The sequence below is a fragment of the Rhodamnia argentea genome, chromosome 2 (assembly GCF_020921035.1).
Source record: "Rhodamnia argentea isolate NSW1041297 chromosome 2, ASM2092103v1, whole genome shotgun sequence".
NCBI classification, from domain to species: Eukaryota; Viridiplantae; Streptophyta; class Magnoliopsida; order Myrtales; family Myrtaceae; genus Rhodamnia; species Rhodamnia argentea.
The window spans coordinates 26573027-26598809 of NC_063151.1; the positions used below are offsets into that span (position 1 = coordinate 26573027).

At 40.5% G+C, this 25783-nt stretch overlaps 3 protein-coding genes across 5 annotated transcripts; all 3 read right to left on the bottom strand.

Moving 5' to 3' along the window:
- Positions 1-6833: 6833 nt before the first annotated feature.
- LOC115737321 (auxin-responsive protein IAA26) lies at positions 6834-10338 on the bottom strand. Of its 3 annotated transcripts, none has more exons than XM_030669380.2 (6): positions 9859-10338; positions 9260-9756; positions 8238-8506; positions 7641-7788; positions 7208-7272; positions 6834-7099 (listed from the first exon to the last, which is right to left on the bottom strand). In XM_030669380.2, the coding sequence occupies exons 1-6, from the start codon at positions 9904-9906 to the stop codon at positions 7050-7052; spliced, it is 1077 nt and encodes a 358-aa protein (XP_030525240.2). In that variant the 5' UTR covers positions 9907-10338; the 3' UTR covers positions 6834-7049. The 3 variants fall into 3 exon arrangements, with proteins under 3 accessions (XP_030525240.2, XP_030525241.2, XP_048129995.1); XM_030669381.2 differs by having other exon boundaries at positions 9260-9771; positions 9859-10334; XM_048274038.1 differs by having other exon boundaries at positions 9260-9790; positions 9859-10334.
- Positions 10339-13934: 3596 nt separating this feature from the next.
- Positions 13935-17863, bottom strand: LOC115737319 (pentatricopeptide repeat-containing protein At1g51965, mitochondrial). The gene is made up of 3 exons (XM_030669378.2): positions 16999-17863; positions 14510-15746; positions 13935-14478 (listed from the first exon to the last, which is right to left on the bottom strand). Exons 1-2 carry the CDS (start codon positions 17809-17811, stop codon positions 14541-14543), a joined length of 2019 nt encoding a protein of 672 aa, XP_030525238.2. The 5' UTR covers positions 17812-17863; the 3' UTR covers positions 13935-14478; positions 14510-14540.
- A 2042-nt stretch (positions 17864-19905) lies between these two features.
- On the bottom strand, positions 19906-25447 carry LOC115737320 (mitochondrial-processing peptidase subunit alpha). The gene is made up of 13 exons (XM_030669379.2): positions 25291-25447; positions 24330-24569; positions 23888-24184; positions 23141-23308; positions 22795-22962; positions 22632-22712; positions 22423-22489; positions 22130-22227; positions 21486-21558; positions 21326-21396; positions 20994-21043; positions 20300-20412; positions 19906-20202 (listed from the first exon to the last, which is right to left on the bottom strand). Exons 1-13 carry the CDS (start codon positions 25327-25329, stop codon positions 20150-20152), a joined length of 1518 nt encoding a protein of 505 aa, XP_030525239.2. The 5' UTR covers positions 25330-25447; the 3' UTR covers positions 19906-20149.
- Between the last annotated feature and the right edge of the window lie 336 nt (positions 25448-25783).

A 25783-nucleotide genomic window follows, 5' to 3' on the forward strand; every position in this document is an offset into this window, starting at 1 on the left:
TTGTACAGAAAAGTCTACATGCAGAGGAATAAAGGCATGACATATTGATCATTTCTTGACCAAAACAAGAAAGTGCTCTCCAACAAGAAAAAGAAGAGATGGAAGTGCCCCCATCTTTGTTGCCTTCTTGTTCTCCCATCAGGAGTTAGTCCAACCCAGAATCAATTCGTCATTGAAACCTTTTCGAAACATTTACGACGCGTCCTTGTCGCTCCCACTTGCTTTTGGGATTGTAAATATCATTATGCAAAGTTGAATACTGCGCCCTACTACAATTTTTTATTTAGCCGAGTCAAAAGTGGGCGACTCGCTTGACTTGCCTGGGGACAAAGTTATCTTTAGTTACTAGAAGCCAACACTTTTTTTATTTATTTTTATGTAAGAGTTTTTATGAGACAAGTTACATTAGTTGAGATTGATATTTACTGTCTTACATGTTGGTCTAATAAGATAAAATATAAAGATTCTTAATTACTTTAATCTGGGGTTGGTTGGTGTGCGTTGAGTAAAGCCCAGTCTATGATAAGAAAATTCGTGGCTAAAAACTCTATATATAGTGTTCAATCCTTTGCTCTAACCTAGATGCACAAATGATTCGTGAGGAGCAATCTCATTAAGCCAATGGTACAAAGGGCAATAGAGATAAGATGCACTTGAGCTTTGGATCATCGTTGTTCCGCATTTTGAATGATGGATTCTACATCATGTGCACAAATCCCTATTTTTTCCTATTACCGTGTTAAAGACATTTGGCTATAGTGATCTTGGATGCTGTTTTTGGTGCCTCACAGTTTAAACTAATTACCTATCTCATTGTAGCTATTAAGGGTATTGATGATATCCATCTTGTCCATGAAATCCTTGATTAATTTTTTGGCTCGAATAGATTACCTAACGACATGCATGTGCAAACTTAAATTCGTGAATGAATACTACTTTGAATTTTATATGTTTACTAATGCATAAATGGAAGATGAAAATAAAATGGCAAAGCTATTTCCACTTATATGGAGAGCAAGCTAGAACCATAATCTCTCTCTCTCTCTCTCTCTCTCTCTCTCTCTCTCTCAGCACACAGAATGGCTGACATCCATCATGGTGATGGATCTTGCTTGGATCTTGCTTTCCAAGAACTGTCGCCGCATGCGGCGGAGGTGGAGTGCGCGGTGGTAGATCGCTTGGTCAGCTGTGCCTTCTTCCACCAATGATCACAACATAGAGGGTTACACCCATGTAAGTGGCACACAGGGTTAAGCCAGGCAGAGAAAAATTTATTTATCAGATATCACCTGAAAAGAATATATCTTGCGTGACCATGTCCGTTCTTCAAGCTTATTCAAGATTCAGCAATGCATGTGATCAATGGACATCACACGTACAGTAGTCTCATCTTGCCCTCTCTTCTTAAGGTTTCTTTTCTTGCTCTTTCTTTCCCCTTCCCTTTTCGATTGATTCGTTCATTAGTTATTGCAGTTTCTAGTGTGGCTCCTCAGGTTCTTCGCAGCGTTTTCTCTGTCTTTCCTCGTTTTATCAGGTTTCCGATGAAGGCCCTTGTATGTTGAGATAATCCTGTGTTTTAGGGTTAGGCACTGGTGTGAAGTGAATTCAGATATTACAGGAACTTATGCCTTTTGTTTCTTCAATTCTTTGCCCTTAAATTTTCTGTTGATGGAGTGTTTTTCTTCTGTGGAACCTCCTCCCTCCTCAGAAGACGTCCGCATGAAAAGAGGGACAGTCCTCAGTTTCTGTATGTCTGATGATCATCAAACTAAAGCTGACAATTGTTGGAAGAAGTTCAAACCTTGAATCAAGTTGCCATTCCCTTTGTCTCTTTGTATACGTTTGTTTCTCAACTCTTATTTCCCATGGGAGTTACTGCTCGGTTACATGCTTGAAGAACGCGATGAGAGGATTTTCTTGTGTATATATCTATCCTTCTTCTTCAACTATAAGGTATTTAACTCTTACCCATCCCCCCTTCACACATAGAAGACTTAAGAATGACAAGTTTGCGGACCTTGCGAACCCAAAATATGCCGGCGATAATGAAACGGTAAAAGGGAAATGATTCGACATCGGACCTCTTTTTGATACTCCTTGACTATGCGAAAGCGTGTAGCTTGTCACTCTCCTTGAATGATCAACAGGTCAACATGTTGCGCGTCCGTTCTTACCTTAGTCATTATGTTTATCAAATTAGAAGGGATGATGTGCATGCACCATCTTAGAGATCTTTTGTTTTATTTTATTCTGAAAAACCCTACCAAAATCCACCCTCTTATTTTGATTTCTTCAGCAAAAGATTGAGAGGGAGTAGATATGGGGGGAGACAGGCATGGGAAGGTTCTTCAAATGATTGTGTCTCCATTTCACTTTGTCAAGTTTGTGCTCTCACAATTCATCTACTGATGACTTAAGAAGAAATCCAATGTGAAGGAACCAAAAGCAAATAACCTAGACCTTATTTTTTTTATTGTCCTTTGCTCTGTTTCCCCCTCTTTGTATTATTATGTGCAGTTCTTAACTAATGTCTAATCCTCTACAGATTGAAACTCAATTTCGCATTCAAAATTGAAGTATGGTTACAAGATCTATTCATGCGAAGCATAAGCACGCATACGTACTTGTCGTGCAGCAAATTATTAGGAATTGATGAGGATTTCATTCATATAGAGAACTCATAACAGTATGAGATCCCACGTACGTAGAAGCAAAAAGATAGATTAGTTTAGGAGCAATGCTAGATTTTCTAAAGACCGGCTTACAAAATTTATGAAGGGTTGTATCAAACTATTGTCAGCTGATAAATACAATCCACCTGTTTTAAAAGTTGATCACAGTCCGACACATCACTTAACAAATCAGTTTTCTAAATAAGTTTAAGTGAATCTACACAAATGAAATTTCATTCAATTCTTGAATCAAAGGTGTGTTCACAGAGCAAGGCAAGGCATACACTTACTGGATAATTGGTATAACTTGTAGGTAGGCATTCAAACATAAGAGTTATGTAGATGTTCTCTTGGGCTTGGCCCACCTACTTTGATACGTCTGTTGGATTCACGCACCAATGCAGTGTTTTCCACTCTCATGAATGATTTCCGAACCTCTAATAGTCCTGATGGTAAGGCTATAAGTTGTGAGTCGTCAGGAAGAACCTTTTCTCTATTGAGAAAACTTCCTTTTGAATATTTTGATTCTGGCAAAATTGTCATGTACCTTATAGAATCTGGTAAATATTCTAAGTGTTTTATCTCAAGTGCAACACATGAATGGAGAAGCTTATATTGATCTTAATTGTTATTCATATTCAAGACATAGTTGTCACATGTTTGTTTATGAAGGAGTTGAATTTTGTTATCTAGATTAAGTGGAATATCACTTATGTAGATTCAACTACACCTTTGAAGAAGACTTATGTGCAAGCAACAATAATGACTTTATCAAGCTCATATTCAATGTTCTAATTTGTTCAAACTCTAGAGACTATTTCTGTTTCTGAAGACTATTCGGAACCTACGGTATATCAATTCCAAAATGTGAAAACCCACGACCGACAAATTTTTGTTTCGGCTAAGATATTTTATGTAAGTTTGTAATCTATAATTGATAAGATGATTCTACAATAGATGACTAGAATATCTTTGATTGAAAATTACCTTCCAAAAGAGACAAGACGATTTTCATTTTTTAAGAACTTAATTTATGAAAATCGAAAATTGAGTTGTATGGGCAATCGAATTTGAGGGATTCAGATTCAACACCAATGATCATTGAATCTCCCTTGATATAGTGTTGTTCAATGAAGATTGATGTTGTCCAATCAATGATTGAATAGCGATCATTTGAAGACCTATCCAACGACTAGTTTGGGGTGAAGGAGTATAAAAGGAGATCCATAGTGTTGCTCCGGTGTGCTATTAGAATCATCAATTCCAAAGTGTTAGAGTGCTTCAAATTCTTCATTTGTTCTCGAGAGCTAAAAACTATAATCTTTGAGAGGTTTTGTAAGAATGTGATAGTACAATCACTTATAACCTTTCATTGATTCATCTAGTGGAATCCAGTCAATCGACTATCGGCATGAGATAGTGAACGTAGGTTTGATTTAAGCCGAACCACTATAATCATCGTGTGCAAATTTCTCTTTACTCTTTCCTTCGCCTTTGCTAGAGTAATGTATACCGTCGTTTATAATCTCATATCGCATATATCCAAATTTTGAATCCGTACTTGATTTTACTTGATTCTTTAAATTCCATAATTTGGAGTCAAATTTGTTAAGAATCACCTAATCACCTTCCTCTATGTGGTATTGCTAGATGTGACATTCTCTGTTTGTTTTTTTTTTTTTATATTTGTAGTCTTAAGGAAAAAAGGCTCCAATTTTCATGACCGTATCAAACTCGATTTCCTATTGAGCAAATTTGAGATGAAATTTGGTTACCAAATTACATCAGATCCATCTTAACTCAACTAGATCCTAGTTGCACTCGATATACACCTTTTTTCTTACTAGGCTATATGGTTGGATAGTGAATCTCAAATGGGGATTTTCAAATACATGGCCACGTTGCTACAATGGCATACCCTATTAGTCCATGTGTTTGGTCGAGAAAAATTATCAAAAATATTATAAATCTATTGCGGTTGTGCCAATTTAATCATAAACCTTTTGATTTGACCAATTTAATCCTAAATTTTTTGACAATTGCCAATTTAGTCTTTTCCGCCAATTTTGGCTAAAAATCACTACCATGGCGGTTTAGTTAGTTTAGTTAGTGTCGATTTTCTAAAATTTTCAATTATTCTTTCAATATAGATCTGTCTTCTTCTTTTTCCAACCTTGGGTTGGCGATCCTCACATTGTTTGGACGAGGAGGCCCTCTCCATGGCTGGCGATTTTGCTGACCCAAGGTTGGAGAATAAAATAATAAATAATTAAAAAAATTCAAAATTATAAATATTATCCTCGTAGTGTCGACCCTGCCATATAAAATGGCTGACATTGACTAAATCACTATGTCAACAATTTTCGACAAAATTTGATCGGAATGACTAAATTAACAAATTATCAAGAAATTTAGAACTAAATAGGCAAATCAAGAAAATGCTTAGGGCTTAATTGGTAAATTGTCAAAAGGTGTATGACTAACTAGCCAAATTAAAATGTTTAGGACTTTATTGACACAAATGACATAAATTCACGACTTTTTTGGTAATTTACCAGTTTAGATGCAATTCCTCTTTGAACCCACCAAACCAAAACGAGAGGAGTCTTTGGTTCGAGGTTGGACAGAAATTTGGGCCAAACCAAGCAACACATGGCGAAACCAAACGCACGCTCGGCTTACTTTCCGAGGCAGAATTCTTTGCTCCGTTCCCCCCTTGTTAGGCATACGCTTCTTTCATCGAGAACGACCCGTCGTTCATGCGCGCATTGACCCCCAACATCCCAACAACTTTTCTGCAATCATATCCCGGCCTCGCCCATCGTACGAGTCGGCTCCTGTTTCGAAGTCGGCGCGAGGCTCGTCGTGCCATCGTGTGTCATCTCGTCGATTACTAAATTAGGAGCCGATTCACGGCCGCGCGAGAATGATGGCGACGGATGGACGGATTGTTCAACTTCGACCCTAAGGCTAAGGTTGAGTATGTTTGGCTCCCAGCGCTCGCAGTCAGTCCCGATCCATTTAGGTGTGCCCCACCGAGGAACATGCCCGCTCCGACAAGTTAACCAAATTTCACCAAGTCGCACGATGCGAGTTTGTTGGGTACAGAAGAGAGGAGAGACAAAAGCCCCTCTAATCTCTAGCTCGTACCAATCAGTTGTACCCAACAGAAAAACTACGTGCCGTTCTAATGTCCTCAGAACTCATAAGCAACATAGAGTGCAGCTTGAGATTGCACTTCTTCTAAGAGTCCATTGAGTCTCTGACACACGAAACTGTCCAATCCAGTGCATCCCGAGCAGATACAGATCTGATTCTTGTCCAAGTCAAAAACTAATTGAAGGAAAAATTTACGTATAAGGACCTGAAGTGCACTCATTTTTACAAATAAAGACATGGAGCGGTATTTATTTCAAATAAGAGCCTAAAATGATCATGACTGTTTTAAATAAGGATCTTACCTCACCGGTTGGCTAAATATTCCGGACGATCAATACCATATTCGTCTAAAGATAATTTTAATTTTAATTTTTTGTTTTATTTTTTCTCGATTCTTTTTTTTTTCTTTTGCTGCGGTTAATGAGGGCCCCGACGACCCTCTCCCAATGGCGATCGCCTGTGGCCCTTGCCCAACACTTTTCGGGCATCGCCGGTGGCCGGCCATGGCCTGAGACTAGTCATTGGCGAAAAGTACAGAAAAGGAAAACAAATGCAAAGAACGAAAATGCCCTTGGCCAGTTAGAAAGTCAAGCCCTTCTTTGTGCATGATATAGTCACTCCGGCCCTTATTTAAAACTTTGTCCAAAAACTTTAAAGCCAAAAAAGTACGCCACAGTTTTGACCCAAAAAAAAAAAAAAAGGTACACGACAGCTATTTAACCCAGAAGACTGTTAAATGTGGACCCTTTGCCGTCTACCTTTCCATTGGAGCTCAATAGGTGAACAGTCTGTAGTTTCTTCATGACTAATCTCTAAAGCACTTTTGACCAAAAAAGAAAACCTCAAGCACATATAATGACATTCCTTTTCCTAGTTGAAATATTGTAAAATCTCTCAAGAACATCGGTAGGCCATCCCTAGAGAATTTCTAACCGACGCAGCAGCGACTACGGAGAAGAGAACAAAAAAATTCCACTCGCCTTGGGAGCATGACCCGATTTCGCAGCTCTGAAAAATGCATTTCCTACATGAGGCCGAGTAACACAAGAAGTGTTCGGACACAATCGAATTCGTCCTCACAAAAAGGGTGAAATTATAAGCAGTACGATAAGATAAGGATATCGATACTCCATCAATCGTAATATGCAGTTCAGTATTAAGTAAGAATCCGAACTAAATCCCTTTTTTGATGCGAAAAATTCCCTCTCAAGAGTCTGCTCATTGCATAGCAGAATCCGACGGCATCTTGTCTTGCTTCTGTCCACCAGCTGCAAAGACATTTCGCACAGCTTCAGAATTTTAACCATTGTTGAAGCATCAAAGAAAAAATCATGCATGACCAAAGTTTTGGATCAAAGAAACACATATAAACTTACCGCCGAGCACAGAAATCTCAGAACTCTTCAGAACACGCAGTCTCTTCACAGTCGATACGAACATACTGCAATTCACGTGATGTACATTAGATCACAACACGGAGAGCCAAAACATAAAAAGTTCACTCACTTCACAGCAACATTCAAAACGAATCCGTTTTTGCAAATCAGTGTTAGCATGGAATATTCGTGTTTCGTTCTCGCCCCAAACAAATATGCCACACTGCATTGAGTCCCACAAATTGCACTGGCCAAGACAGGACACGTAATACAATAACACAAAAATGACACCGGTTTAAGAATCCGATGCTGTTCTCAAGACAACTAAGAAACATGATACCATTAAACAAAGGCTCAATCACCGAGTGCACAAATATTAAACAGAGGTATATGTTTCGTAAATGCATCAGATCCAGAGTGGGAAGATGCTTACTGCCAAGGGACATCGCCAACGAGCATCCTGTCTCCTTCGTGGTCCTCATAAACGAGAGTATATTCCCCTCTTCCATCGAGTAAACCTGTAATCGACTTCTCTTCGTCTGGCATGCTCTTGATTCCACGGCCAGAGGAATCTCTCTGTGCTGAACGGAGAGAAAAAGTACAAAAACATGACATGAGCAAAGCACAGTCTACACACAAGTTGAGCCTCAGTGTAATGACAGATGGTGTTGATAATAATCACAAAAATATCGATTGAGAATTCTTGAACCAAACTGCAGATTAAAGAATCTTTCCACGTGCGCTCTGTTCTTAATGCTTCAATTGTCCAGGAATACTTAATAGTTTCTCAAAAGTAAAACCATCTACTCATCATGACTACAAAGGGATTAGAAAACCACTTAGATTGACTCGTTAGTTACTTAGTGAAAACTTACTATAGTGCACTAACACTGATGACACTTAGGCGTACGCAGGTGATGCGCCGATATCTCAGTATTCAATTACTTTTAGCTGCAAGAATCAAAATTTGTGCCTTCCCACGACACAAGTGCGAGGAATACACAGTTGTTCAGTTACATAAATGTTTAACCTGCAAGAAGGCCTCGGAAGAGTTCATCGACAGCGGCAGACAGTTTTTGGTAACTGTCATAGACATTGAGATCCACTTTCCTGCCAATGGGGACACCGTCCATGTTCATCTTCACAAACAAGCCTTTTCCACTCCTTTCACTGACTATTTTGCTCGAGACCGCATTCTGATGAGTCTTAGGGGCTGGTTTGCCATGGTCGTCGCTGCTAGCGAGATTTTTCCTGAACGTTCGCAGTGGCGGCCACCCAACAACTGGAGCTGGAGCAGTCCTGTTAAGGAAGCATTGATGAGGGCACCAAAATTGCATAAGTGGGAGTATGAAAAGGCATCCAGAGACTAGACAAATGATATCTGTCATCCAACATCGATCTACTGAGCCACTAAAATAGATTTTTCTCCATAATACAGTTGGGAACACTTCAGATGACGACTGTCCTCATGATCAAGTAAATTTTCAGATAACTAAATTGTTTATTCTCCCCTTAGATGACTTGTCCTAATGATAAACCAACCATGCAATAGCCCCAAAAGCCCCGGGACAAAAGGAAAAAAGGCAAGAAAGTAAGTAAAGTAAAACAAATACGCAAAAACTCAGACACGGTCATTAAAGAAAGGGCAAGACTTACATCAGAAGAGGATATCTTTGCCTTAATGCGCAGAAAGATACAGCATTAAAGCACCACTACCCAGGTAGTGGAACAAAGCTCCAAGTTCTAATATTCCATAAGGCAAAGATATAAATTAGTTGACACTTGCATAGTGGCAAACCATATTTCTTAAACACTATGCAATCATGAAGTTCTGAAGCCAATACACATGAGCCATGGACCACAATATGTAGATCTACCATAGCTGGAAAAATTAACTTATCGCTAATCCATGATTTTGCTATCTTTTTCCCATTTCAAGTAATACGCAAATGGAATAAAACTCACTGTCCTGTGAGTGAATATGCTCAGCGGATGAAGACAATAAGCGAGAAAGGAGGGGGGGGGAAGGAAACTGATGTGTGTGGCGGGTACCTTTTCTGAGAGCTGTCAGGCACAGCTGTATTTGCAGCAGCAGAAGCTGGTGGAAGTGCTTTCTTTTTCTCTGTATCATTATTGTTCTGCAAGTCCACCGTGTCAGAAGATGAATCCTTCGCCAAAACAGGCAGTTGGGTCTGAGAGATTGAGGGTGAGAACTGGAGATATGGAGCAAAGTTCTGTGCTTGAGCTTGATTTCTACCGTTGAAGTAGCCAAGAGAGAGAGGAGACTCGTCCTTTTGTAAATCGCAGTTCTTGGTGAAGTCTATGTTGGACCGGTCTTCGTCACCAGGAGGGCCGAGCCTGAGCTCGAGCGCCTTGTCCTCAGGAGGAGGAGGAGGGCCATGGCTTTGCTCTTGGAGTCTCTTCATGAGCCACTCTCTCTCCTTTGCTATGAAATCTAGCAGCTGAGGAGCCTCCCCATTTCTTGAAACTCCCTCCATGCGTCTAGTGTTTTGGGTTTTACCAGTTGGGAGTGGACAGAAAGGAACAGTCTGTTACTTCAAATTCTGCACCCAGATAGAAATTTTACAAAGCTGTGTAAAAAAACAGAAATAGGCACGTGTATGGTGGAAAATCCGAGAGACCATTAGTACCTTCCCTTGAAACTTCCAAGTGTTGAACCAGACTACCAAGCCTTGCATGAAGATGGACAAGATGGAGGTGCTCAGACTGTTGGAAACCAAGGAAAAGGTGCAAAATTGAACCTTGAGAGCCACGAAGAAGCACAACTTAGAAGCACCCACTTCGAAGAAACAGAGAGCCAAACAACGCGAGACTCGAAACCTGAAGGACTAAAGAGCGGCATAAACCTTCCCAAGAGAAGAAGGTGTCAAGAGAGCAAGAAAGCAAAAGCCTGGCTAGAGAGAGAGAGAGAGAGAGAGAGAGCAGGGTGGAATGGAATGATATCAAGCTTTTCTTTGTAGCGTTGGCGCACTTAGAGATGGGTTTCGCTCCCCTTCTTTCTGCCCGTTTTGTGGAGTGTTGTTGAAGGACAATGACACAGGAATGGGGACGATGAGTATGCGAAAAACGAGAGAGAGAGAGAGAGAGAGAGAGTCCCTAAAACAGGAACACAGAACAAGAGCAAAACGCACGCAAGCGGAGGCTCCCCAGCAACACTGTTTGGTTCAGCAAAACATTTCACTAACATGGGCGCAACGCGCGGGCCCTTTCCTAGTCTCTGTCGTAAATCATGCTCAACAGTTCAAGAACAAAAGAGGCGTCGTTCAATGATCATTTCATCCGGCAGCAGACACTGAACAATCTACCTGAAATTACCCTATCCTCGAATGATTCGACAGACCAGAAATTGAACCCGAACTTATCACACTGCTTTACTTGCCTTCAAGAGCGGAAACGATAACCATTCTGTTTTTCTCGCGTCGAGATAAAAAAACAAAACACTTTCTCTCATCATATCACTCGGCACACGTAAAAGATGAAAAGATAAATGAGTGCTTTTTAACAGTTAGTGGGATCTCTTAAGCACGCTTGTTAAAGATTATTGGCCTTGCCACTTGGGTTTGTCCTCATCTAAACTTTGGGTTTATGGGTTATGGACGATTTGGAAGATCTTACAATTTGTAGTTGGTGAAGTGTGGAGATTACAATGAGATTCAATGAACCGATTAAATCAGAAACATTGTTTTGTTGTTTGAAAACAGAAAAAAGATTTTGTTTTCTTCTCACATGAAAACAACGTTTGGATGATTGCTGATAAAATCGGTCGTTTCAAGAACAAAAACCAGCACAATCTATTATCTTGAAAGAAAGAAAATTCATGATTAGGAAAATGGTTTATTCATCTCTACTTTCAAATTAATGGAGGTAAGCTTCAAATCCGAAATGCCCCAAATTCCTTCTATGTAAAAACTATCTACATTGTCCTACTCTTGGATGCTTCGATAAAGCTATCTTCGAGATTACTCCCAAAAAAAAAAAAAACCTCAAAGGTGGCAAAGCTGATCCCGTAAGTGATAAACTCACGTAACAATGAAAATACTGTCCAAAAACTATTAAACCTTTTGTAAGGCAATCAATTAAGCCCTAAACTTTTCAAGTATATCAATTTTTTTTGTCGAAAAATATATCAATTTAGTCGTCGACTTTTCAATTATGCCAATTTATTCTTAAACATTTTGGACAATTTACCAATTTAGTCCTAAACCTTTCGATGATTTGCTAATTGAGTCATTCCGGCTAATTTTGGTCGGATATTGTTAACGCGGCAATTTAGTCAATGCTGACTGTCTTACGTAACATAGTCGACATTGACGTGAACAATTTTTGTGATTTCATTTTAATTTTTTGAATTTTTTCCTTTTTTATCGTTTCCTTTCCTTTGCTTTTTTGTTTTTTCCCTTTCGCCGGTTAGGGTCTCAATCCCTCGCTAGCCCAAAGCAAGGGCGGCCAGCGCTCGCGGCCAATGATGGCTAGTGGAGGAAAAAAGGGCCAAAGAAAAAAGAAAAGAAAAGGAAAATTGATATAAAGAAGAAAACTTAGAAGATCAAAAAATTGCAAAAGTTGCTAACGTCGGTGTCGAGCATGCTACACAGCTGACATTCACTAAATTATCGCGCCAACGATATCTAATCAAAATTAGCTAGGATGATTAAACTAGCAAATATTCAAAAGATTTGTAATTAAATTGGCAAATCGCCAAAATGTTTAAGATTGAATTGGCATAATTAAAAGATTTAAGACTGAATTGACCAACATATAGTAGGTTTAAGATTTTTTGGATAAATTTCCCTTATCAAAGCACCTGAACTCATTTGGGTTCAAAGATACATTGTGCTAAAAATCAACACCATCATATTACTTAATTAAATTTGCTCCTCTTCATCTTATTCTTTCATTATAAAATCAACAAACGATTTGATATTCCCGTTTGAGCGGTTAACAATTCTTTTTGAAATTATAAGACACGTCGTGTATAATGAGTAATTCTAATTCGCCATATCGGATTAGATGATTATTCCCATTGTATGAAGTGTGAAGTTAACATAACGTAAGAATGTTGCTTTGCTACCGAAGGGAATTGAATGTTTCAATTTGGCGGGGTTCGATCCCAGTCACGGACTGAATTAGCTCGATTCGACTTTAGTTTGGCACGGAACCGATCGATGCTCGCCTCGAACTTTTATATGCCATGATTGACAGGATGCGGGTGTACCCATCCAAAGGTATAATCATGTCCTGGCGTGTGGAGGCAAAGCCAATCAAACCGAACACTTGCCCAAAATGTGTGGGGCCAGTCCCTCTGTGGCCACTTCGTACAAAAAAGCCATAATGCTCGGAAAGGCTAAATGTGAACGCACGATGCGCCCCCTCCTGTGTAGCTTAAGACGGGCTAAAGGCTAGATAGGATTCAAAGCTGGCCATGATGGCGCAATTGAATACGACCGAGCCACCCCAGCTTTTCCAATTAGATGAATGGCTGATCGGTCGATAGCGATTCTATGGTTTTGCACCAAACTCGTGCATAGGCCCCGCCATGGGGCACAGGTTTAGATTCGCGTCGGCTTAAGTCGGCCTGAACCGAATCTGCGAAAGAACTGTGACTCAGGCTGCGGGAAGTGAGAGTGCGAGTTTCACACGGCCTCGGCGTGCAAGGCCATGGATGACCCCGTCTTTGATCGGATTATGGGAGGCAGCTTTACTTCGGCTTGCGATGTAACATGAAAACAAAGGGAAAATTGCCCTAAAATAATTATACGGTGGTCGATTCAATCCTAAATTTTTTAATTACGAGGCGATAGGAGGTTTCTTCTATGTAAAACCTAAGTAGGCTCTTGTGCGCTCATTAGATCAACGATTTAATATAGACACAGCTACATAAGCCCATCAACTTTGCAATGAATCGGAGGTTTCTTCTATGTAAAACCTATCTGCCAGCGGTGGAGCCGTGGCCCCTCCCGCCTGTGTGGTTGTTTTTTCTTTTATTTTAACTTTTAAAAAAACAAATAAATAAATATAAATGGAGAAATGACGAAAATGCCCTTTAGGTCATGTTCTTTTTTGAAACTCTATAGCCACTTCAAGCCATTATTTGAAATATGCTATGCCACTTCGAGCCCTTATTTGAAATTTATCCTTTTTTATTTACTATTTATTTATTTATTTATTTATTTTTTTAATTTTGATGTGACGTTTTTATCCAAATAAAGGTATGAATTTTTTCTAAAATATTAATATGCATTAGTAGTATAAGTTGGGTCATGTATAAATCGTTAAATTAACATCGCATGAAAATGGAAAAATATAGGTCTGATCATTTTCAACTTGACTCACCCATTTAACGGCCCTAGTTATTACAATGTTAAATCAAACAAGAGAGTTATCATTTCATTATTTAAGAGAAATTGCACAACAAGTATAAAAAGTATTTTTCTTATTAATTGTCTTAATAACTATTGCAATACAAATTTAGTCGTGCTGGATGGGTACGAAAATAGTTGATTTTCGGTTGGGTACATTTTTCCACCAAATCTCATTGGTTCATTGCAAAGTTGGTGGGGTTCTATAGCTGTGTCTACATTAAACCGTCGATTTGACGAGCACGCGAGAGTCCACTTTGGTCGCTTTGAAATTAACAAGAACATGAGGAAACCTCTGAACAAAGGTTGCCTTCCGGCTTTCAACCCGAAAAGCATATTTTGTAGCCAACGAAACTGCCGATCGGATGTATAATTTGCGAGGTAATTCCAACCACGGACATCACAACTTCTCAAAAATACAAACACCACAAACCTTGCACAAGTATTCTATGATGATTGAATGGTTCTTCCTCTTTATTTAAAAGCAAGAAAACGAAGAGAAAATAGAGAACATGTAGAAGATGGGTTTAGTTCCTCTTCCTGATCGGACAAAAATTGCAGGAGCCCCGAGCAGCAGTGAAAATCACGAAACACAGCTTTCAGCTCGTGCCATGGGAAGGACCATCCTTACATATGAGGCTGACTACTCATGGAATGGAAGCCCCAGTCATCCTGCACTACGGTCATTCATCAGTTTCTTCTAACGCTTTATGAATTGCAACAATCTGAGAGCGCCTTCTTGTCGAAAAAGCGAGCTAAGAGAGTGATCACGCCGACTAGATTTCCAGAACAGCCTCTGGGGTATGAAGTGTCTCGTTGAAAGAAGCTCCGTATCTTTCGCCATTTTCATACCAAAAAGTACACGAAGCACTATAACCAGCTAAGTCCGACTTGGTGTTCTTCAAAGCATCAGTAGTCCGACTTGGTGTTCTTCAAAGCATCAGTTACAATGCCTATCACCTTAGAGGACTCACAATCCAACCTGTGATTGGATTTTTCCTGCGAACCCGAACTTTCCTGTGGGAACCACTTTGTATCCTGTCAAGCAAAGAGTACGTGATTGAATCTGGGGTCAATCCCTGCTGCTTAAGTTTTGCATAAAGATCTACTGCTTGCGCCGTTCTCCCACACCTCTCGAGACAGTCCAGCAAAATGTTGTATGTCACAATGTTTGGGCAACAGCCTTTTGCAAGCATTTCATCAAACAGGCAGCATGCCATATCCACTTTGTCTGTCTTGCCAAAGCATTCGATAAGTGTGCTATATGTGACGACATCAGGATTCAGACCTTTCTCTTGCATCTCCTTGAACCTGATGTGAGCTTCATCAAGATCACCATTCTTCCCCAGGCAATTGATCAATGTATTATAAGATACAACATCGGGGTTACAATTGCTCTGCTCAAGCTCTTCGAAGATTTTGACAGTCTCATCCACCTCTCCCACTCTGCCAAAGCTGGAGATTAGAATGTTGTACGTAAATATGTCTGGTGAAGGGCCATCAAGCTTCATCTTTTCATAAAGGTCGTGAAGTTGGGATATTTGCTTAGACTTTTTCAGAGCCGAGAATACCATGTTATACATCATGGTATTGGGATCTACTCCTTTTTCGTGTATATTCTGCAGAAGTTCCAGAGCTTCTGTTGTCTTACCTGAACTGCACAAACTTTCTAACATAGACATGTAAGCATCCGTATCTCCCTGGTCATGATAAATCCACATGTTGCAAAATAGCCTGTGAGCTTCACCAGCATGGCCAGATTTGCTGAGCGTTCTCACAAGAAATGCATATATTGATTTGTTCAAGAACTTCTTAGACATTTCGATGACCTCATCCAACTGAACTAGTTGCCCTTCCAAGACTAAGAGATTCAGAATTACGCTATAAGTGAACTCGTTGGGGCGACACTCGTTTTTCACCATCTTAGAGAAGATGTATATGACCTTGTCAACCATACGGCCTCTAGCAAGTGCTTCGATGATGGTGTTATAAGAAATTAAGTTGAGAGATAAGCCTTTCTTCATCATTTCTTGGAAAAGTACCATTGCCTCATCAGGTTTGCCAATCTTTCCATTCAATCGGATCAAAATGGTGTAGGAAAATTCATCAGGTTCACACCACTTCCTTTTCATGTCGTCAAAAACCTTGGAAGCTTCATCAACCTACCAAGAAGCTGCAGGTCAGGCAATCAGGCTCCACGGGAACTCTGAGGTAGAGTTCGAAGATTAGTTCACAATGTTGCTATACCAAGTGATATAGCAATGTTGTTAAATCAATTGCATGGACCAAGAGAGAGGCATTGCCCAGATGCTAAATCAAGTGTATTATCATCTAGAGTAATCTTAAGTATTCGCAGATTAGTTCACAATGTTGTTATACCAAGTGATATAGCAAACTTCTATGGGGTGTGAAATGCCCCTCACTATCTTAAATGTCCTGTCAAAATCTCCCGCATAAGTCAAAATGAAAATATTGTAAACCAAGACTGGTATATCAAGCATTACTCTATCCTCATATGTCTACTAAGTTACTAACTATTGCATTTTCACTTTGAGTCAATGCTAATGCAATAGCACAACGAGACATCATAATCAGCATCTGAACTAGTTAATGCTTAGTTATAGCAAACACAACAAATTCAATCAAGTAATCTCAAGAAAACATTTCAGTGTTTGTTAGCTTCAAGTATTAGTCCCTCATCAGTAATTTAACTACAATTATTTCCCGGCACGGTTGTGAGCCCCAAATCTATATTGACCCCTACATAATTTTATCACTAAACATGATAATAAATGAGATCATCACATGGAGTTATGCATCATCAGATTCAACCCTCATCTAGTGCCTTGGCAAAACAAGGATTACTAGGAATTTAGCAAAATGAGCTACAATGCCTGAATAATAATAAGCACAGCAAATTCTCTCGACAAACCTCGAGAAATATCAAGCAATTATCGGTTTACATGTTTCAATGATGCATCAGCAAATCTACTATACTCACTAATCCTATAGTTCCAAATCCGGCTTTAAGGCTTAAGTGTTAGCATATTGAAACTATGTCATGAGATCATATGCTACTGGCCATCCTTATTGGGAACATAACATTTCAACCTTGTTTATTGTAAGCCTTCCAACAAGTATCATCAAGAATGCAACCCAAGAAATCTGTAATCCTGAAACCTAAAGCTACAACAAAAAAACTTAGTCCCTGGCTCCTAGCCTTGATTTACGGACCGCAAACCCGTTACCTATGTACATGATGATCAATGAAAACTTCAAATCACGCTAAAGTCTGCACACAAGAATTGAATTCACAAACTGAAGCAACAATCACATAACTGAACTCCAGCTCCACAAACACATGAAGGAAAGAGTAGAAGAGCATAAACAGATTCATCTAAATAAAACGCAGACCTTTTCATCTTTAGCAAGAGCATCCAACAGCATATTATAAGCAAATATATCCAACTTATACCCTCTTCTCCTCATCTCCCAGTACACGTCAAAGGCATTTTTCGAGTTATACGACCTCAAATGAGCTTGAACCAAGCACTTATACGTGTAGCAATTCAGCTTAAGCTCCCATTTCCTCGCTAAACTCACACACTTGTCCAAATCCTCGGTGTTGCCGCCGAAGATCCCAATCAAGAGATTAACGGTGGAAATTGTGCCGCGCAGGTCGGATTTCTCCATCTCCTCTACGATCGAGCGGACCTGATCGAACCGGTCGGGGTCGGTTGACTTGGAGAGGATGAGCAAAATGCGATTGTAGGTGAAGGCGTCGTGCTGAAAATTCGGGGAAAGTGAAGGGCAGGATCGGAAAAATTTCAGGCCGAGGCGGGGGCAGTTTATGGCTTTGAGGATCTCGGAGGCTTCCGAGGGGGTAAGGGAGGGAGAGAGAGAGTGGAAGAAGCTGGACAGGCGAGAGAAGGCGTCGTCCTCGCCGACGCCGCCCTCGCCGTCCGGGGGCAGCGACGAAGAGTTGCAGAGACGGCGGCTATGGAGGAGGATGTTGGTGGCGGCGCAGATGAGGTCGCGACGGGGGATGGGGTAGCCGCGGACGTCAGTGGGGAGAGGCGGCGGAGGGGGGACCTCCGCCGAGAGGGAGCGGCCGGAGGGTGATATCGAGGTTACCCTGGCCGTGTACTTGGTGGCATAGCAGCGGCGGGGCAGGAGGAGGGATGCGGCGGCGAGGAGGTGGCTCCGAGGGCCGCGAAGAAGACGCATGGCGGTGGTCGTTTGAGCTTTGTTACTTTACGACAGAGCAGCGAGTGTGCCGGTGCCATTGCTTTGTCTTGAGGTCGGGCGGTTTTCGGAGAAGCAGAGCGAAACGACGCCGTTGCTCAAATCTTGGGCCTACTACTAATGGGCTTTTGTTCTGATGGCCCATCAATCATTTTTCTTTTTGTTCTCTTTGGTCTTTTTCGATTTTAGAGGGAATGACGATTTGTCGCCCTCGAGTTTCACGGCAACGTCAGCTTTGCCCCCAACATAAATCAAATTGACTAAGTTTGCCCCGTGAAATTCGCGCAGCTGCTGCTTCTGTCGTCCCTCTTCGAGTGGAGTAATCTGGTTCACGAACGAGTACAAGGTTTTTAGAGTCAAGCTGGTACGGAAAGTTGGAGTTGAATGGCTTGCAAGTGCCTCCCTTTTCTCTCTCCTATTGGGCGTCGGACTGCCATTCGCGTAATCTCTTAATTATGGTAAACAAGCAGTTCAAAATAAATCTGTCAAGCAGGCGAGTTAGGTAGAAAATAATTCCACCCATATTGACTATTTATATGCAATGCAAATCAATGAGCAATACCCGACCCGATCCAGGATTCAATTTAAGCAATTTTCTCCTTAAATTGTTGCATTTGTAGAATTGGCGGCTCCAAAAACCGGCTCCTCGAGTTATTAAGGAAGCTCAGGGGTCGGGTTATGAATGGTGGTGTGAAGGTGGTGGTGAAAGTTCAGCCCAGGCCATCTATAAGTCATGAAATGGATTTAGACTATGGTTTTGCAAAAGTATAAACTGACCGTCACTTCGCAAGGAGTCTTGATTGAGGAAAATATGTAAAAAGAAGAGTTATCAATCTTGAGCTTTTGGAATGCAAGCATATTTAAATTAACGTAGCATTAAACCCCAATCGGAAGCACAGGCTCTCAGCATAAATTATCTATATTCCTATCAGTTATAAACTTAACATTGTCTAATCTCAGTTCCAGGAGAAATACATTGTTCAAGCATTTCATCAACCAGGTAGTAGACAACAGCTCCTCAACTTCTCCCCGTACATTCCTTTCATTTCTATCCGGTTTGAAAGTTTCTTTATCCACGAAAATCAAAGCCACATAGGCAAAACATTCTGATGAAAGGTGAATCAGAAACCAGCATGTTCTGGTAGCTGAAAGAATCAAATCGCTAGGATATCGGTATGGAAAGTGGCAACAACGTCGAAATGCACGCTTAACACACAATTCCATCCATGGCATCATCTCTCAAAAATACGCCAGGAAGGACATGATGCTCACAATTGCCCATCGAGACGGAATTAGCGTAGTTTCCATTGCCGAAGCAATGAACCAATTCAGGAAACCAAACCTAAAAGCTCTCTGAAAAATCAGTCGGAAAATCGTAACAAAACCCAATTGTGGTGGTCGGTGTGCTCTAGGAATCAGTTGGAAAATCGACAGATGCAGGAATCGTGAAGAACACACCGACCACCACAATTTATGTCATGACTGTCTACAGACTCGGCATAGAAAAGACAAGGGTAAATGAAACAATCTCTCAGGCGGGGAAAAAGGGCAATTGTTGAAGAAAGGGGACAGAATAAAAGAGCAGCAACGACAAATAGGAATAGAGGTAAATATGAACTCATATGAAACGCATACTCTTTTGAACTTTGCCATTCTAGACCCAATTATAACCATTTGTTGTATATCATTAGTCCATGTAATAACCCGACCCATCAAATATGAGTTAAGAAATTAATTCATAACCCATATTGACAAGTCTAGTTCTGAACAAGCAGCTCCAACGAAGGTCCGATCCAACATGGTTGTCAATATATCCGGCAGGGTAAAGCACACAACATCCCATTTACAATGTTGCATGATTAGCTTTAGTTTATAGATAAAGGAAATATTCGGTTGCAGCTCTGAGGGACACTAAGCAGTTAATGATCTTAGTCATCATCTAATGGCACATATGCACTTGGTCGGCTCTCATAGCAAACGTAATTCCCGTCTGCATTGTCTTGTGTCAAATGAGAGAGGAAAAAAAAAGTATTGAAGCAGCACCGGAATGATGTCGGGCGAAAGTTGGGAAATAGGTAACGTAACCTGCAAAACTTTTGCAATTTCAGAACTTCAAGGGGGAAATGGAGGGGGCCAAAGTCATAAAAAGTAAATCTTAGTCACGAATGAATCCTCCAAGATCGGCGCTCAGTGTTGCTTTCCGATACATTGAGGTCAAAACTTCCTCAAAAGACCTTATTGAGATGGAACGAGATGAACAGTGCAGGCAGCAAGCCAGATGGAAAATTGCGGCAGGAGAGCCCGAAATTGATCTGCAGCTTCATCTCGCATGGAATCTTCGGCTCACTGATTCATAGCTCGGGACATGGATAACTGTCATAAAAGGAGGAATTGTATAGATGTCTCATTCCTAGAGCACTGATCGTATGAGCTTTTAAATGTGATAGGAGGTTGGGTAGAAAAAAGTTACCATCCCCATATGAGGCCATTGTCAACGGCGAAGAAAGAACTCGACGAGCGACGCTAGTGACATCATCCAAAGTGACTTTCTCAACATCCTTCAGAAAATGCTCCACGGGTTTCCTGGAAGACGGCAAAAGGGATGTTAAAACAAATGCATATGCTGTTCACCTTGGACACTGCACTAACTTTGTGTTATTTAAGGAGGCTTTTGATCCGACCCAAAAAATTAAAATGAGGAGGCTTTTGCTTCTAGCTCGTGAATTTGGCTCTAGAGTGGAAATATACGTGCATAAATGTTACACTTGAAACTTTATCTAGCTCGTGCATTTGGTCTGTACTTCCACCCTCGCAGCTTCCAAACACGACGTTCAATAAATGGCAAAGCTAAAGCAATAGACTCATGGCCAAAGGCCACATACATGTCATGCCTTTGGCCTACAATTTGCATGAGTTCTAATATTCAAAAACTGGCAATCTTAAAAGAACTCTATGGCCTTCATTTCCTATTTTCTGCAGACTGACTTAGCTCCCCACGAGATGGACTGTGAATAATGCATAGCTACCAGCAATGCATACTAAAATCATTATTCAAGCCTTACAGTGCATCCATAGATGTGAAAGTAAAGCCAAACTTGAGGTAACCAACGCTACAAGCATGAGTGCACGGCGTGTCACTTAAAGCATCATTGTCACTTAGATACCTCTCTCCAAATGTCAAGATCTGTCTTCCTATGTCTTCTGAGACAATCATCTGTGAGAGGCAACAATTAGAAATCACTGTGAGGAAAAGATTTGACAGAAAAAACTTCCCAAACAAAGAAGAAAAGAACAAAGGCTGAAAAAGGTTGTGAGATAATCATATTCAAGGAAGTTTTCATAGATACCTTGGGGTAAAAGAAAGTTTACCAACAAGGAAGTAGCAAAAAAGAGAGTTCATAGATGTTTAGGCCCAATAGCCTTCATTTTAGTCAAGCTATCTTATTTTCTTTTCCTGTTCTTAAGAAATCATTTCAAGATGGAGTTTGAACCATACTCTAGATTCCAAATTCATCAGGACTGCAGATTTTGTAGACTCTTTAGCACGATTAAGTTGCACTTGAGTAACTGCCATAAAGAAAAATTTTCAATTGATGTCAGGGAAAAGTAGAAACGAAAAACAAAAATGGCACATTGAAGAACATAAACAGACGCACCTTGTCCAGGTGTTGCCAGTGCCATTAATTCTTTTGCAGCTAAATCGACGGCTTTTTCCACAAAGTCAGAGCTCTGTTAACCAAATTTAGAAGAAAAACAATAAGCTCAGAAGTAATTAGCAAAACATAAACGTTCCTCACTGCAAGTAATCTTGTCAACACCTAGTCAGTGGCACTCCAAGCTGACAGAAGCTAAAAAGAATTCCAATTTACTATATATTTTCGTGTTTTAACCAATGTCAAGCATCAGGGACCCCATTCACTCTTTCTTATTCCTCCAGTCAGTCCAAAACCAAAACGTACGAATCTGAAGCTAACCCTACAATTGTTTCCACATAGAAACTGAACTTCCTCCCCATAATCGCATCCTACAAACTATAATTATATTCTTCTTCCCTACCCAGAAATACAAGTCTATCATGAAGAGTGACGAGATTGGACATCTACAATATCTATGAACAGTCGCATCCTTGAAATTTAGGCGTGTTTCCATTTACTCAAGCCAGCACCATCAGATCGTGGGGCTTAATATTTCTGTACATATACATAATCGGACATCTACAATATCTATGACCAACTAGCATGGTCCGGCACAAGGGATGCAAAGTTGGCAAGAGAAAGGAGAAGATATGAATCAGTCTTACAGTGCTAGCATAAATGCCGAACAACCCAGTTTTATTGAAAATGCTGTTGAATGCTGAAAAAGATTGAATCTGTTGGTACTCGTTCAACACACGGAGATCTGCGTATTCGAGATGACCAGATTCATTAATCTTAGGCAATGCAATTCCAAGGTTACAAGGTCTATTAGTCCAACAAAAGCGAGAGGGTGCTCGAAGAACCATGCTCAACAATCAATGAAAGCCTGAATATTTGATACCTCGCACCGAAATAGAGAAAAGTTTGTCAACAAAATTAAGGTCAGGACACAACTTACACAGCCTGGAATGCATTCCTTTTCCAGGGCCTCCAGCAGAAAATGAACCACCCCCTCCCATAAGCATCTGTAGGACTACTGAAATGTCACCCATCTTCATTTAACCAAGGAACCAAAAGTCTCAAGGGATCCTCATAGGACAAGCGACGACACAGAAACAACACTGTGATGGTCCACCAAACTCTGGAGGTAAAGGTTTCAGTGCTAACCTGAATCACGGTCAAGATGACTGCATCCCTTTCCTTAATCCATCCGCCCGGAAGTTCAAAAGCAAGAGCAATATGTGTGCTCTGCACAGATAAAACTGAGAGATAAGCAACAATTCAGTTATTCCCTTTTCTCATCTCTCTTAAAATATAACTAGAGAAATACCCCTGAATCAGCCTGTTGCCGGAAATCACCACCGACATACTTGGATTCTGGCTCTGCAGGAGAAGCAACCTTAGGAAGGTCTGAAAGAAGTGGTTCTGCTATGGACAAGAGCTCTTCATGTTCAACCCCCGATGCAGCAAAAACCATCCTAGGTGCTGTATAATTTTCCTGAATTTTAAATGTAAATAGTTTCTCAGGAAAATCAGGCACACAATAACGATAAAACTTGCATTACAACAGATGAGAAAATTTAAGCAATAAAATGTTGAAGAAAAGAGATTGCAGGGATTTTCTAGTGAATATATGCTCGATTGCAAATGCAGTTTTCAATGAGTTCCAGTCTTACAGCAACAAATTCCTCCAACATGGTATTGTCCAATCGGTTTAGTGCTGATTCAGGAGCCAAGAGAGGATTTGCCAGTGCACCAGCATAACCAGCAGAATGAATAGCTTCCAAAAGTAAGCCTTGAGGATTGTTAGAAAGTTCACTAAGTTCTGTTTTCACCTTTAGTAGCTGCATAACCACAAATGATTAGCTTAGAAACCAGGAATAAAATCTAAGGATTACAGAAGGGCAGAAGTAGAAGCAAAAGAACAACAAAAACACTGGTAGTGTTTTGCTTCCAAAGCAAGTCTGACATAAAAACAAGCTTCAGCAAATTTATGGATTTTTAAAATTCACAGTATCTGCATGGTAAGTGGATAAGACATATAATCATTTGAAACTTTACCACATATTTTCTAATTACACGGATACTTCAATTTTAGGAACATAGTTGCACCCAGCAAGGGTAGCTAAGTACATAAAACACAGTTCAACCCTAATCTAAATTGAACTTTTCATTTCTTTCAACCATTCAAACTGATTCTACAATTAAGATATCCCCTTTTTCTCGATGTGACCATCAGCAACTAGAAACTAAAGGATACTAGGCTAGGCTTTGCACATCTTACTATTGCAAGAAAACTAAATGAACAATTCCGTAAGGGCAACTTGGTCAGCATCAGATGTAGAGAACTGATAAAGGTATAAACTTTAAAAGTACATGTTCAAGTGAAAGACAATCATTCGAAAGGGCTAATTTTGGTGTACCTCTTCATTGACTTCCCAGTCCAAGAATACGGGGTTCCTCACACTATCAATGAGTAACTCTACCATCTCAGGAACATAAGTCTTCAAGGCATCGAAAGTGTAACCCATCTGCTCCCTTGAGGCAGAGGCAGCGACATTACCTCCAATTGCCTCCACTTCTCTAACAACACGCAGATGACTCCTATTCCTTGTGCTCTTGAATGCCATCCTCTCCAGCAGGTGTGTAGCCCCACTGGTGATGGGAGTTTCATAGACAGAACCACAGTCGATGTATAATCCTATGGAGGCTGCAGGACTCTAGTCAACCAGAAATTAACAACTAAACTAAATCAGAAGCAATCAAATTGACAATGAAGACACGGGCAGGAAATTAGATAGACAAGAAATTGAAGCTATACAAACTTAATTGAAATGACAATTAAACTGCAAAGTGGAAACGCACTGTCGATGTTTCCGAGGCAATTTTGACTCCATTAGGGAGGGTGGTAATCTTGGTCTTGCTTGGTTCGACGTAATCCGGTAGTGCATTGGGAGGGGAAATGCCTGCAAGAGGCATCTCTAGAGGAGGAAGTGTACTTGAACTTTCTCCGGTCAACCAACTAAATAAACCCGATGAGGTGGAGTTTGATGCAACTGCACTTGAAGCAGCATACCTGCAAGTTCCTAGGCTGCCCACTCGACCCTGTCACATGATATTTAATGATAACATGAATATTCCATTAGGAACTCCCACTTACATTTCCATTATTACTGCATATGAAACGCCACATACTATGATCCCTTTTGGTGATAATAAACACTATATAAATGTAGTTCAATATTTTGTTACCAAAGGACCCCGCAAAGAACCATTTTCAGTCGTGGCATATCTCTTGTTCAGAAGAACAAGACGCTCGACTTCAGAATAACCTTCTACCAAAAGGTGAGCATCTTATTGAGAAGGCAATAGATACGACAATGGCAAAGAAACGAATCTCAACAAAGGCAATAACCTTGCTCGTTTGGAACGCTTGGTTTGATCAATAAGCACGTTGCAAACGAAAAGAGCTATTCCTTTTACTCAAAACAAAGAGAACAGACAGAATCACCAAAGCAAACATTAGCCCAGAACCCGAGAATGAACAAACTAGGCCAAACAAATGGAACAAACCCAAATCAAAATCGAAGCTGCGCCTGACACAAAATCCGGGACTGCATTTCAAATCCACCGAACCTAATGTCTCCCCAACTTCCACTGGTGATCAACCATTTGATTGAAACGCGACCCAGTCACACAGAAGTCAGAAACATCATACAAACGAGCATAAGAATCAGTTTCCGTCCTTACAAAGTTCCCGGCTCAAATTTGAGATATCAAACGCAAAAAGCCCGGATCTTTGAAAGGGACCCACGTGAATACTGACCTTGAGAGACCTGAGGCGCGAAGCTGCAGTCCGGTACATGGCGATTTTGGCGAAGTAATCAAAGCCCTAAAAGCAAGCTCTTCCTTTCTGGACGCAGCAGCTTAAAGAGGCTGTGCTGAAAAATGGTGCGTTTGAGGGAAAGAAGAAGCGAGCAAAAAATAAAAGGGAGGAAGCGAACGACGGTGGCTGCGGAAATAGTAGAAGAAGCCGCAATGACAAAATGGCATTCTGGTAATTATGGGGGTTTACATAAAAGACTCTGCAACTTTACCAATTTTCATCAATTTGTCCGTCAGGTTTTCAAATTGCTGCATTTAGACTTTTTATTTTTATTTTTATAACCGAGATTTTTCACTTGCAATAGACTATTCCTCAGGGTGGTAAGGGTTTTGTCAATACCACCAAGTAAGTTCCCCAAGACGTTATCGCTGAGAGTCGAACATGGAACCTCATTAGTTTAACCGTCGAAAATCCATGCGTCTCACCAATCCGT

Excerpts from the sequence above, each read along its gene's own strand:
- LOC115737321 (XM_030669380.2), bottom strand. The coding sequence starts at position 9,906 with ATGCAAGGCTTGGTAGTCTGGTTCAACACTTGGAAGTTTCAAGGGAAG. Across the intron at positions 9,757-9,858 it reads CTTGGAAGTTTCAAGGGAAG|ACTGTTCCTTTCTGTCCACT; the intron begins GTACTAATGGTC and ends TTGAAGTAACAG. Across the intron at positions 8,507-9,259 it reads CCTGACAGCTCTCAGAAAAG|GACTGCTCCAGCTCCAGTTG; the intron begins GTACCCGCCACA and ends CTTCCTTAACAG.
- LOC115737319 (XM_030669378.2), bottom strand. The coding sequence starts at position 17,811 with ATGCGTCTTCTTCGCGGCCCTCGGAGCCACCTCCTCGCCGCCGCATCC. Across the intron at positions 15,747-16,998 it reads CTCTTGCTAAAGATGAAAAG|GTTGATGAAGCTTCCAAGGT; the intron begins GTCTGCGTTTTA and ends GCTTCTTGGTAG.
- LOC115737320 (XM_030669379.2), bottom strand. The coding sequence starts at position 25,329 with ATGTACCGGACTGCAGCTTCGCGCCTCAGGTCTCTCAAG. Across the intron at positions 24,185-24,329 it reads TTGCCTCGGAAACATCGACA|AGTCCTGCAGCCTCCATAGG; the intron begins GTGCGTTTCCAC and ends CTGGTTGACTAG. Across the intron at positions 21,044-21,325 it reads TGATGAATTTGGAATCTAGA|ATGATTGTCTCAGAAGACAT; the intron begins GTATGGTTCAAA and ends TGCCTCTCACAG.